Source organism: Patagioenas fasciata, chromosome 2 (genome assembly GCF_037038585.1).
Source record: "Patagioenas fasciata isolate bPatFas1 chromosome 2, bPatFas1.hap1, whole genome shotgun sequence".
NCBI classification, from domain to species: domain Eukaryota; kingdom Metazoa; phylum Chordata; class Aves; order Columbiformes; family Columbidae; genus Patagioenas; species Patagioenas fasciata.
This window is the reverse complement of record NC_092521.1, coordinates 166,978,788-166,992,342: the sequence shown is the minus strand read 5'-3', so window position 1 is coordinate 166,992,342 and position 13,555 is coordinate 166,978,788. Positions and strand designations below refer to the sequence as shown.

The 13,555-nt window shown below is 47.9% G+C and overlaps 1 protein-coding gene across 1 annotated transcript in view; it reads right to left on the bottom strand.

Moving 5' to 3' along the window:
- Nucleotides 1-13,555, bottom strand: part of WNT9A (Wnt family member 9A) — a 65,666-nt gene that overhangs the window by 19,434 nt on the left and 32,677 nt on the right. The window contains exons 2-3 of the mRNA XM_065832056.2: nucleotides 7,636-7,895; nucleotides 1,923-2,185 (exon numbers count right to left, since the gene is read on the bottom strand). Coding sequence (XP_065688128.1) covers nucleotides 1,923-2,185; nucleotides 7,636-7,895 — 523 coding nt within the window. The remainder of the gene's footprint in view (nucleotides 1-1,922; nucleotides 2,186-7,635; nucleotides 7,896-13,555) is intronic.

Below are 13,555 nucleotides of genomic sequence, written 5' to 3'. Positions count from 1 at the left end.
TGACAAATAAGGACACCTAACCTAAATCCAAGACTCTGTCTCAGCCATGTGGGCATCCTGACTGCAGCTACTGGGGTGGAGAACACAGGGAATTAGGTCAGATCTCTTGGACAAGTTTTTTAGCCCCACCGCTGTTGGAAGAGAGGTATTCATAGAGTTACAAGAACATGTCAATGGCACCTGAAGACACAGTCTTATAGGTTTTGAAAAGACTGTATTAAATGGCTCTGGAAAGAGAGGAGAGCGGGGGAATCTCACAGCAACCTCTCCAGCATGAAATCACACCCTTCAAGAACCACCTTCTCCATTTTCAGTTCCATTTGCTACACAGCTAACTCCAAAGGCTTGGGACAGGCCCTCGGGAACGACCGACCACAAGGATTAAAACAAATTTCATCACCCTGTAAAGCCTGTTTCACACGCCAAAGAGCTGCAACAGGAGTTCAGAGACACTGAGCCTTTTAATCCAGAAGCAGAAAAGCTGTCAGCCAAAGCCAGACACCAGCTAAATCCAGGATATTTCTAATCCTGATCTCAGCACTGTCTAGGAGCATCTGGTGGTGGAGAGAGGGGGAGAGTTTTTGCTGGCCAGCACTCACTGGTGGCATTCTCCGGTGCCCCAACTCTGTCACAAGGAATGACATTTTATGCATACGCACAGGAACAACTGAGCTGGGGTGGCGATTCCTAGAATGCACAACTGGCTGGGCTGCATTTGCCTGGGAAACTGGAGACCCAGGTCCCCCATCCCAGCCCCAACCCTCCATCCAATCACACGGACAATAACAAGGCTCGGAGGCTATTTATAGCCTTACAGTATGTCTCCCTTCGAGGTTGGCGCAATGAAACCCTGATCCTGGGCACCTGTGCTGGCCAATCTGGGGGATTTTTGTGTTTGAGCAACTCTAGGCTAGGTACGGCCAAGCAGATTATGGGAGAAGGTGGAAAGCCCAAGCAATTGCAGACACTTCATCCTCTACATCTTTCCTGTGGGGAGGCCCCCAGGCTGGAGGGTAAAGCCCCGTGGGAGGAACGTGGGGTAGAGCACAGAAAGTCTTCCAGCTGAGAGGATAAGGATGGGAAAAGGAAAAAAATAAAGTTAAAAAAAAAAAAGGAGGAACTACACACCCAAGCATTGCCAGGTGCAAACCCAGCAGCTCTAGGCGGGGTGAACGGCTGCTATAAAGTACGGCTAAAGTTGCTGCTAGGACTGAGGTCAGCTGGAAAGGAATATCTCCACCCTGGTTCCCTGCCAGGTGTTTGACCAGCCAGTTTTAAAGAAACTGGGTTATGCAAATGCTAAACTGTCAGTGCTCCACCGAACCGCTGCAAGAAAAGCATCCCTTCAATCTCTGATGTGGCAGCATAAACCCCTTCCTCCTTGTCCTACCTCAGGTAAGCCTGGAGCACCTGCCTTTCCACTCATTTGCACTGTAAGGCCTGCTTCTCCCTGTAGAAAGCCAACAATCTTTCCCCCAGCTCATGTTCCCAAGGGAATGGCAGGAAGATGTGCCAGGAGGGGATCAAGTTGGACATTACGAAAATGTTCTTCACCCAGAGGGTGCTGAAGCACTGGAACAGGCTCCCCAGGTAGGTGTCATGCCCCCAAGCCTGACAATACTTAAGAACCATTTGGACAATACCCTCAGACACATGGTGTGAATTTTGGGATTGTCCTGCGTAGGGACAGGAGTTGGACTTGATGATCCTTATGTGTCCCTTCCAACTCAGGATATTCTCTGATTCTATAACTCTTGAATCACAGTGACAAAACCCGGGCATAGTCCTTTAACTGAAACTTCACCCCTCCAGCAGAACAATCAATTCATCACATCCAACACTACCATTTCCACACCAAATGCAGCACCTTATTGCCCCCACAAACCCATGAACTCCCACACTCCGAGCAGTCTGCAACCCACCTTCATCCCCACGAGGTTATTGTGGAAGTCCACCCTGGCTCGCAGGTCCTTGTTGGGCTTCCTCCCCAGGAACTCCTTGACGAACTTGTTGCTGTATTTCAGGTTGTCGCCACAGCCACCCCACTGCCAAGCCTCGCGGTTCTCCAGGTCGGGGGCTTCATCACAGGTGCAACGCTCCATCCGCCCCGCACTGCACGCCTTGGCCATGGCGTGGGTCAGCCCCGCGGAGGAGATGGCGTACAAGAAGGCTGTCTCCTTAAAACCTGCAAGAGAGAGGAGGAGATGGCACCAATTGCAGCTGGAGCAAGGGTTATACAAAAGAAGAAAAAGCGAGGGAATCAAGGCAAAACATAGTAAGAAGAATCTGAGGAATGTCCATGCATGCCAAGCTCTACACACATCACAGGATGGTTGGGGTTGGAAGGGACCTCTGGAGATCATCCAGTCCAACCCACCTGCTAAAGCAGGGTCACCAGAGCAGATCACACAGGAAGGTGTCCAGGCGGGTTTGAATGTCTGCAGAGAAGGAGACTCCACAGCCTCTCTGGGCAGCCTGGGCCAGGCTCTGGAACCTCACAGTAAAGTTTCTCCTCATATTCAGACGGAACTTCCTGTGCTTCAGTCTGCACCCATTGCCCCTCATCCTGTCATCAGGCACCACCAAAAAGAGTCTGGTCCATCCTCTTGACACCCACCCTTGAGATATTCATCAGCATAAGTAAGACCCCTCTCAGCTTCTCTTCTCCAGGCTGAACTGACCCAGCTCTCTCAGTCTTTCCTCATGGAAAGACTGGACTCTCTCCAGTAGTTCCTTGTCCTTCTAGAACTGTGGAGCCGAGAACTGGACACAGTGCTCCAGGTGATGATGAAGAGGACACAGTGGAGAGCAAGGAATGAGAGATAGAAGTGGCACAAAACAGGATTCAAGAATGCGAAAGAAATCTGCCAGCTGTGTGGCTGTCACCCTGCAGACAGTCTGCCTGCAAACAGAAAGAGCTGGACAGGCCATGGAGGGACCATCACAATACAGCTACCAAGGGGACACCAAACAGCAGGAAACCAGGACAAACTTCTAGTCTGATGGTTAGGGTAGAATCATGAAGGGCCCTTGTTCTTGTGTCGATGAGGTTTCTCAGGGACATGGTTTAGTGCTACTGTTGGGTTAACATTTGGGCTTTATGATCTTGAGGGTCTGTTCCAAGCAAAATGATTATATGATTCTTCCCTATCCAACCCCCCAAAAAATCCAATCCAAGAACATTTTAACACAAGACACCTGAGGGTTGGGAAACACACAGTCACCAGCCTGTCACCCAAGACAGCAACTCACTCAAATGCCTCAAAAAGCAGTTTATAGCTCAAACCTTTCATGCACAATCCCCCTTTTTTAAAATAACAACAACAAATACCTCCATGCTCATCTGCAGGGATGCAACAGCATCCACTCAGCCCAACAGGTAAACAGAGGCCCAGAAAGACCCATGATTTTGATCCAAATGATAAAAGTCAGAAATAAAAAGCAAACATGCCAGTATTTATAACTCCTCATTCTCCTGCTATGGAAGCTGTAAACGGCTGCATATTTGAGATGCAATTCCAGAACAGCTTTGGATTCAACTCAAGAAATCCCCCACTCAGAAATAACACAAGTGGATGGTGACAGTAGTGGATATATCTGTAAGCTCGTGTGTCAACCAAGGACATGCAGAGACACTGCCAGGTCATTTTTGGAACTGTTCCTTGGGAGGTTCGTGGTTGTCCAACCAAGCTCATGTGGTGCTGCCCTGGCCCATCCCCAGGGTCTGCCTTCCCAAACCCCTCCCAGGTGCACAACGCTGAACTTCAGCAGAACACAGACGAAAATTCAGTCCAGAAGACTGAAGTTTGGTTCTCCAAAAGGGGCTGAATGAAACCAAATCATGGTAGGCATTGTCTGATCGTTCTACTGATACCTGGAAAAGAGCAGCAGGAACCTTTTCTGCAGGGGAAGGTTAGCGTTAAAAGCAAAACAAACCAAAACCAAACCAAAACAAAAAATTACACACTTGTTGTGGACACCATAAAGGGTTCAGAAACTAATTTGTTGTTGCTTTGTGTTTATTTTATTTTTATATGTTTTTCTCCTCTTTGTTTTCTCCCTGAAGTTAGACCATGTCCTCTGGCAACCTAAAAACACCATCAGCATTGAAAACTCTCTCACTGAGAGGCTAGGAGAATTATTTACTTGATTCACACATCAAAAAACTCATGGGGATGCAGACCACCCAGCTCCTCCAGGTAGAAAAATGCCTTCTAGCCTACAAAAGATGAAAGCAGCTTAGTTCAGAATTTTCTAGAGCCTAGACTGCTCACATGCCTGTCACAGAGATGCCACTGCTAGAGAGATGCTCCTAAACCTCCATGCACCTGAGCTGCAGAGTTGGCCTCTTGCCACTGCTATTACTTGTGCTATGAAATGGAGAGGTACCAGTGTGCTAACAGAAGGTCCTCAGTGGAACAGGGCATGAAAACTTCTCTCCAAGAGTCTGAGACATTGCAACTAGTAGCAAACAAACAGCTTGGATGTGGTCCAGTCTAGTAGAGAGCTCAGATTTATCTACTCTGCTCTGCTGAGACCCCCCCTGCAGTGCTGGTCCAGCTCTGGTTCCTCAGCACAGGACACACATGGACCTGCTGGAGAGGGGCCAGAGGAGCCACAGGAATGATCTGAGGCTGGAACAGCTCTGCTGGGAGGACAGGCTGAGAGAGTTTGCATGTTCAGCTGGAGAAGAGAAGCTTTGGGGAGACCTTATTGTGGACTTTCTGTGCTTAAATGGGGCTGATAAGAAAGATGGGGACAGACTTTTTAGCAGAGTCTGTTGTGACAGGATAAGGGGTGATGGTTTTAAACTAAAGGAGGAAGATTCAGGCTGGACATGAGGAAATTCTTTACAACAGGGGTTGTGAAACACTGGCCCAGGTTGGCCAGAGAGTTGGTGGATGAACCATTCCTGGAGACATCCCAGGCCAGGCTGGACGGGGCTCTGAGCAACCTGAGCTGGTGAGGATGTCCCTGCTCATGGCAGGGGTGGCACTGGATGAGCTTTGAAGGTCCCTTCCAACCCAAATAATTCTACGATTCTGTGACCCACAACCTACTTAAAGGCCTTCTGGTTTGAAGCACTAAATTCAGAGTAGTTGTGAAATCCCAGTAGAAAGTCAGTACCGTGCAACCACAATGCATACCAGGTTTGACAAAAATCCAGGAGGACTGGTTCAATTTGCCAGGCTCTCCCCCTCCATCAATCTCCTCATCAGCTTCAACTCTACTCCTCCCGTTCTCCATCACTGAAAGCCTCACAAATTCCCGGTGCCCATCAGCACGGGTATCATCTCGCCCACAAGCAGCTTCCAAGCAAGTTCATGTGACATTTGGCTCTGGCCAGATTTAAAGCCATCTCTGCCATGCACTATTTGATTGCACCGAGATATTTTGTAACAAGATAATGAGCTTTAAATCAATGCAGGCATTCTAACCCCCAGTGCATCGACAGCCTGCCGTCCGCGGCTATCCAGTTTCAGCCATTTCCAAAATTGTTCACGAGTATCCAAAGAGGATAACAAGTCCCTTAAACAATCCCCCGTTATTTTAAGAAACAGGTTGCATCAGTCCAACTTGCAAACCAGCGGCCAGGCTGTTCTGGTGACCAAGTGTAAAAGTGGAAGGAAAAACTTTTCATAAGTGATATGTGGGTTTTTTTTTCCCTTTTCTCTCCTTTTTTGTGCCTCTCCCTAAGAAGTTGCAATAGTCCTGCAGGAAAGGAAGCAAGCCCACGCCGACATATTTGAATAGATGTGTCTTAGTGGGTGATACATGTGCCCCTTTGCCCTGGGGTACCACTTGCTGCGATGCTGAACCAGGAACCAGCAGCTCCCGTAGAGGAGGAGAAAGATTTACAGGGCAGTGTGTTATGCTGCAGGAACAACATCTGACGGATTTACAGCATCGGTGGAGGGCAGAGATGTTGTAGGGGCATAAAACATGGGAGAATGAGACAGCAGGCAGAGCCTTGCAGCCCTCATGTCTACCATTTATTACAGGGGGTCCTGACAAGGGGTTGGGGGGTGGTTCTCAATGGTATTTTAAGTCAATTCAGGCTGCTTTGAAATACTCCTTGCCGAGGGCTGCCCATGGGGACAAACATCTGAAGGAACAAGCTGTCGCCTCCAGGTGTCAGCATGAGAAAGTGCTTGGCCTTCCCAAGGCACCACTAATCCAGGGACTCCTCTGGCATGCAGGGATATTTTTAAATGTCTTGCAGCTCTGGCTGGACCTCTTGGGTTTCATAAGGACTTGCCTTGTTTCCACTGCAGTCAGTGACAGTGCATTAGTTAAGCCCCACGGCTTCTGAATTACTCCTTCTGACTAATTAACAAGGGAAGGTGCTTTGTAAATCTCTGCTCTTATCTCTGAGCATGTCAGATCCTAGTTTTCCATGTCCAGTTTCATCGCTGAGCACAGGACTTTGTAGAAGTCACCAAAACACTTGAAACCCATGCAAGCTATCTGTAAAATCGTGCCTCAGCATCGTTAGCTTCAGTCCAGAAATAAGAACTGGGTTTTACTTGAAGAGTGTGGGAAATCGGACTATGTGAGGTCAGTCACGCAAAGGAAAGGCAAAAATCCCACCTGCTCCACCAATACTGTCAGCTTCCAGTGATCTCCACTTGAGCTGCTAGAAAGGGGTGTGGGAATTACCCACCACCCCCATCCAGGGGCCTTTTCCCTGAGTAGAGCAGTAACAGGACACACAAACATTTGCAGGTTTTACCCTGCACTATGATAGGACGCTCCACATCCCTGCTACCAGGACAGCACAACACATTTTGCCTTATTTCCCTTAACAAGGCATTTTCTCAATTTCTTTCCTGAAAGATTGGTATAAAAAACTAGAAAATAAAATAATTTAAAAAAATAAAAAACGGCGAGAGGGAACAACTTTAGAAACTTCAACACTTTCTCCTCCAGCAACAGCTCAACCTCCAGCAGAACAGAGGAGGAGCCGGAGCCACTGGTTGCAGACACACAGATGAACGTCTCCAGCTCCAAGGAGAGGAGCTGTGGCCAGCAATGGGAAGGCAGCAGGGCTTACTTCACCAGTAAAAGCACATAAATTACTGCCATACAGCACATCCTTCGCCTACTGTGCACTTCCATGGATGAGCTGAGCCCAGCTTTGCTTTTATCTTCTACAAGCTCTTTTTAGAGCTCTGGAGAGGTGGTGACCACTGCTGGCAAAGGATGCACCAGGATGACTGGTGACCCTTCCAGTACTCAAAAGGGGCCGATAAGAAAGATGGAGACAGACTTTTAAGCAGGCTCTGTTGTGATAGGACAAAGAGTGATGATTTTAAACTAAAAGAGGGAAGATTCAGGCTGGACATGAGGAAGAAATTTTTTACACTGAGGGTGTTGAAACACTGGCCCAGGTTGCCCGGAGAGGTGGTGGATGAACCATCCCTGGAGACATCCCAGGCCAGGCTGGACGGGGCTCTGAGCAACCTGAGCTGGTGAAGATGTCCCTGCTCATGGCAGGGGGGAACTGGATCAGATTTGAGTGTCCCTTCCAACCCAAACTATTCTATGCTTCTAAGACCAATCTGTAAAACACCAGTGAAGCTGATGGGTGCAGGAGGTGCCAACACCCCCGACCAAGACCCTTTCCCCACTCACCTCTCTTTAGCAAACTGGCCCGGTAGCGACCCTCGAGGGTGCAGTTCCAGCGCTCAAAGCGAAACTGGTATTGGCACTCCAGCGCGCTCATGCTGATCGCCTCCATCAAGGTCTCGGCCACGCCGGGGTCCCGCCGGCACATCCTGCGCTGCTTCTTCTCCAGCTTCAGGCGGTCACAGACTTTGTAGTGGGCTTTGACGGCAGCTTCCTCCATTTCTGAGGTCAGAGGGAGGATGGTCAGGGGTTCGTTCCCCGTCAGCCTGTGGAGGAACAGAGAGGGACAGCGGTGAGGAGAGAGAAAGAGAGTCCATGGTAGAAATAGGGGCCAAAGGACCTGTTGGAGAAGGTCTAGAGGAGGCCACAGAAATGATCAGAGGGATGGAACAGCTCTGCTGGGAGGACAGGCTGAGAGAGTTTGCGTGTTCAGCTGGAGAAGAGAAGCTCTGGGAAGACCTTATTGTGGCCTTTTTGTACTTAGAAGGGGCTGATAAGAAAGATGGGGACAGACTTTTTAGCAGAGTCTGTTGTGACAGGAAAAGGGGTGATGGTTTTAAACTAAAGGAGAGAGATTCTGGCTGGACATGAAGAAATTCTTTACAATGAGGGTGGTGAGAACTTCATCTGGGTTGGCCAGAGAGTTGGGGGATGAACCATTCCTGGAGACATCCCAGGCCAGGCTGGACGGGGCTCTGAGCAACCTGAGCTGGTGAGGATGTCCCTGCTCATGGCAGGGGGGAACTGGATGAGCTTTGAACATCCCTCCCAACCACAACTGTTCTATGATTCTGTGGTGGGATTTGGCTTCCACCAGCTGAGCACCCACGTGGACTTGCTGCTGTCTGCGCAAGGGGTGATTTTACAGCCAGGTTCTCTCCGCAGTGTGTGACCAAGGTGGGAGCAAGAGGAAAAAGGGTAAGAAGCAATATTTGGGTTTATGTGCTCTACCAGCTCTCACAGAGCTTGTCTGGCCATAAGACCTTGGCAATCTCCACCACAGGACTACGTTGAAAACTGAAATAGGGAAGAAATAATAGAAGGTATCTAACTGCATGCACTTTGGAAGCTAGTAGAAAGTGGAGTGCAGTACCGCCACTCTCATATGCATTAAAAATAAAAATCAGTACATCAATCAGAACTGGCTTAGGAAGGAGAATAGGGTGATTCAGACCACATAGAGACACACTGAGAAAGCACATACGCTCTGCCCTCAGCAGAGGAGATCCTGACATAAAACCAAATGAGCCGCAGCCTGAGGCTTGAGAGCAGTGTACGCTTTTACAGGCGATACTGCCAAACGCTTTGACAAGTGAAAACGAGCTCAAAACCTAAAAAGCGACCCCAATGTCTCATTGCCTTCTCCTCTCCCTTGCCTTCTCTGAGAACAAGGCCCTCGAGTCGTACAATGCGCAACAAAAGAAGCCAGCGTACTGTTCCCGGTGTCAAGTGACGAGCTGCTGGAAAAGGACCAGGCTGGCATCGGCCCCGGGGAGCAGAGAGGCTGGAGGAACATCTGCTGGGCTCAGGAGCGGGTTTGTTGGCCAAGCTGCCCGCACCCCGCTCTCCTGGCTCCGTCCTGTTCCGGCCAGGTGCCAGTCCACGCAGTCAATGGGAATCACTATGTTGGGTTTCGAAGGACATGAAGACACATTTTCCCAGCCAAAAAAAGGAAGAACTGCTTAAAGCCAGAACTAAAAAAACACTCTGAAAGGTTGTAGTCCTGCACAGGCAAGAGCATTAAGATGGGTCGCAGGCTTAGACATCTCCATAGCTGCAGGAACACTGGGTGAAATGGGGTGGTGGGCACAGGAGAGGAGCACACACTCACCCACTCTGCTGAACGCAGACAGACCCTGGAAACCCTTTACAATCCCACCTGTCCTACAGGAGCAGTGGTTTGTTAGTTTTATTTAATGAGTATTTCTCCCTAATTGATGGGATGCATGGTGCCAGCAGCACAGTCCCACAAGGCAAACACCTAGGATGCCTCAGCTCTCAAACCTCCTTGCACAATAGGCACAAAATCCTGACCTGAGCCACAGCCAGCAACATCCCATAGAGATCCAGTCATTACTGGCAATTTAATAAGATGAGGAAAAAAAAAAGCTGGGTTTAGGTGGTTTTCTGGTTTTGTTTCTTGTTTAGGTTGGTTTTGTTTTTTGGTGTGTGTGTGTGTGTGTACGTGTTTGGGTTTGGTTTTGTTGTTACCTTTTGTTTGCTTTGTTTATTTAGGGGAACAGAGGCTAGCAGGAAAACACTCCCCAATATTTGGATTTCAAGAAAAAAAACTGCAACAGCAAAAGCAAAGTCAGAATGATTTGTAGGAAACATGGAAATCTAGTGCAACCCAGGTACACTTCCAACAAAGTTGGGTTTTTTTTTCCCCCCTCAAATTCTGCTGCCCCAAAAGTGATAAAAAAGCATCCAAAAGGACAAACAGCAAGCACCAACTGACAAATGTTATCCCTTATGTTTTGGCTCTGTCTGGACTGGGACAGAGTGGGGACATCACCCAGCCCTGGTGCCCCATGGACTGAAGCTCTAAACAGGTTTGTTCAAGAGAAAGGTAGCTTGATCTGAGCTTCACAATAGTAAAGAAGGTGTCCAGGACATTCGTTCCTGGCCTCCATCAATACTTCTGCTCTGAAGGTTCATCCCTGCAAGCTTTCATATTTGGTGTAAGAGCTGGCAAAGGAGAGCAAGGGAGGCATGAAAGCATTTCCTCCAGCTCCCCAGTCTACCTTTCCCATTGAGCAGGTATTGTTCAGCTAAATGTTCTGGAAAACATCAGCTCCAGGTATCATGTAGCAGATGGTTATCACAGGGAGAAGGGATACAGGAATTGATTTTACAGTCAAGACTTCTGCAGAGCAGTTGGTGATTTTGAGCCCCTTCACCACCTTCCCCCTTAGGTGCTTGGCTTTGAGATACATGCAATTGGGTTGTGCTATCAGCAGCTACACTTTGATATATCTTCAAAGTGGGTCCCAATAAAAGTCACCTAAATAAAAACAAAATAACGAGCCCGAGATGGGGAGAATGTAGAAAACAGGATTTGTGGCGAGGACAATGCCAGAGGACAGTCCTCCAGCAGCCAACCTAGAACCCACAGAAACAATAGAAAAATGTCAGAAATGTCCATTTTCAGTGCTCTGTGCAAAAGGTTTAGGTAGGAGTTCAGCAGCTCTGATATCCGGGACACTTGGGTAACAGCCGTGGTGACATGGGAAAGCTGGGTCAGCATGCAGAACTTCACCCCTTCAAGAAAACCACCCCTTCCTGAGAAAACAACCCAAAGACAAGACACTAACACCATGTTCTTATAGGGAAGGCGTAAGAACACCTTTTTCCACCTCCTGTTTCCTGCTCCAGCTCTGCCCTGTCCTCACACATTAGCGAAAAGAGGACATGAAAATCTGGTGAAAACAAGCCCATCCATCACTGTCATTGCTTGGACTAATTTCACTGGTTTTCAAGCTGGTCTGAATCAGATCGAAGCAAATGAATTAGGAAAGCATCTCCAGAACAAGACAAGGAGTAAATTTAGGGGGAAGGGGCTTTTTCTTTTTTTTTTCCTAGCCAAGAAGCGATGAAGCTCTTCCAGGTGAAGACCTCCATGAGTGAAAGCAGCACACATGCACAAACACACACAAGCTTTCCCTCCCCAGCGCTGGATGTGTGCCCAAACCAGCAGGGGAGGACCAATGCAGCAGGCTTAGCTCTGCAGACATATTCCAGCAGCCCTGGGAAGAAGGGTGAGGCGGCACTTTTCGGAGCATGGCATCAATAACAAACAAGCGCAGGCAGAGCCAGGGAGAGCCGGTGCCCCCACCTGAAATGCTGCCTCGGAGCTGCCGCTGCATGGAACCTTTATAATCCTATAAAGCCCTTTTATGCAACCTAGGCTGAGTGAGGTCCCGTAAGGCAACGGTGTCAGAGTCGGATGCTTTCGCAGCTCCTCACAAAGACTGAGCTGTTCCTTTCAAGGAAAATTTTTGGGGCAGGGGAGAAGGTGGAGGTGTTTTATTTTATACACACCAAATCCACAACTCTTACAATTAGCACTCTGTGCAATTGTATTATTTTCAGTTGAGGGGGCTGAGCACGAGATGAAGGTGTTCATCCACCAAGAACCTGGAGAGAGACCAAACAGCACATTGCACGCAACCCAGGAAGCTTTAACTCTCTGGAAATTCATATTGCTCTCATAGAGACCAGAGTTAATCTACAAAGTCAAAAGACCATTTCTGCTTCATAATTTGACCTAATCTTCTGTGCACCTTGTCTGACTCTTGCTTTGAGTGGCACACTTGCCCTGTCCAGACCTCAGGAAGGACTTGGTTGCTCAGTGCCATACCCACCTCACTAAAAGGAACCTTTGCAACATCATTTGCACTATTCTCCTTTCAATTCAATGTCATTAGTTCGAAGCCAGGAAACCAGAAGGTTTATTATCACCAGCAAGACCTATACAGTTTGCACATGCACTACTGGTGGCGCTCGACTGCCTTGGTTGTGAACTTCATGTCAAACATCTCTAATTTCTTTGCCATCCTGGAGTTCAGACTCCAATCACTGAGGCTTGGGAGAGATCCCAAAAACAGCCCCTGCCACAGCACGACTCACACCGATAGCTATGCAGCCAAGTTTTATCTGTAGCACCACGGAATGACTGCCCTTCCAGAGAAGCAATTCAAGATGGGTCTTGCTTTCAGCTCATCTCAGAAGTCAAGGGTTTTTACTGCCTCGTCAGCTCACACTTCCATCAGTGCCCCTGTATTTTCCCTTATTTAACTGGGGATTTTCCTGGTGAGAATTCGAGGGGGATGAGACAGAAGTAAGGCGCCTGCATAGACCTGTGAGTGCACTCTTGTTTTTGACATGCTCAAGAGTTTCCTTTGCAAATGCCACCAGAGACGCGAGCCAAGGTGAGCTGCTTTCCTGCAAGGAAACGCCTCTGCTGTGCCTGCCTGGAGTGACAGACCTGCTGAAATATTGCATTCCTATCCCTGTGCTTCCTTTGCTGCCGGGAGATTTATCTTTGGTACATCTGTACAAAGATCTAATTGATTCTAATTTCACTTCTTACATTAATGTCTTTCCCGCAGGATTGCTACTCTTTCGATCCTTTTTCTTCTCTATCCATTACTTTTATTTCTTTTAATAATTAAAAAAGTGTTTGAAAAGTTGAGAACTTTCACACTAACTTTCTTCACTGTAATACCCAAAGTAATGATTCTACAAGTCAAGGAGCCAGACTGAATTATGCTGGACACCAGGCTTATACTATTGTAGCTTGCATCCAACAACCTTCAACTGCCCTCTCTTCCCCTCACCATCACCTTCCCACACTGCAAAGAACCTTTCCTAGACTGTCTTGCCATCATCTCTCCAACCCACAAAGCCTAAATGTTATTTGAATTACAACAAGCCAAAAGTCCAAGAAAATGCTAATTCCATTGTGAGCGACGAAGACTTGATATCTGGAGCAAGAGTTGGCCATTGAAGAATCAACTACCTCATTCTGTGTTGTGTTGTTTGGGTTTTAAGTGTTCACAGGTACAAGTACCAACATTGTGCTCACACTGTAACCCAACGTCCTTTGGAGGAAACTGTGTGAAGAGCACTCATCAACCTCATTTCTGCTCTTCCCAGAGCTTCCACAAGCGTTGGTAGATCCCCACATCATTCCAGATCAGAGAAGGCTTTCTCTTCTTTGCTATTAAATACTTAGATCTCTATTTTCTATCTACCCTTCAGGGTCAGAAATAAGTGGTTTTGCTCCAAGACACAATGCTCACCCCATTATTCAGGCATTAGTGTCTATTGTCACCTTGCTTAGACCACAAAATCCAGTTCCACACATGATAGTTTCAAAATTCACTGTCATTTGCTGAGCTACAAAGCCAAAGGTTTCCTACTT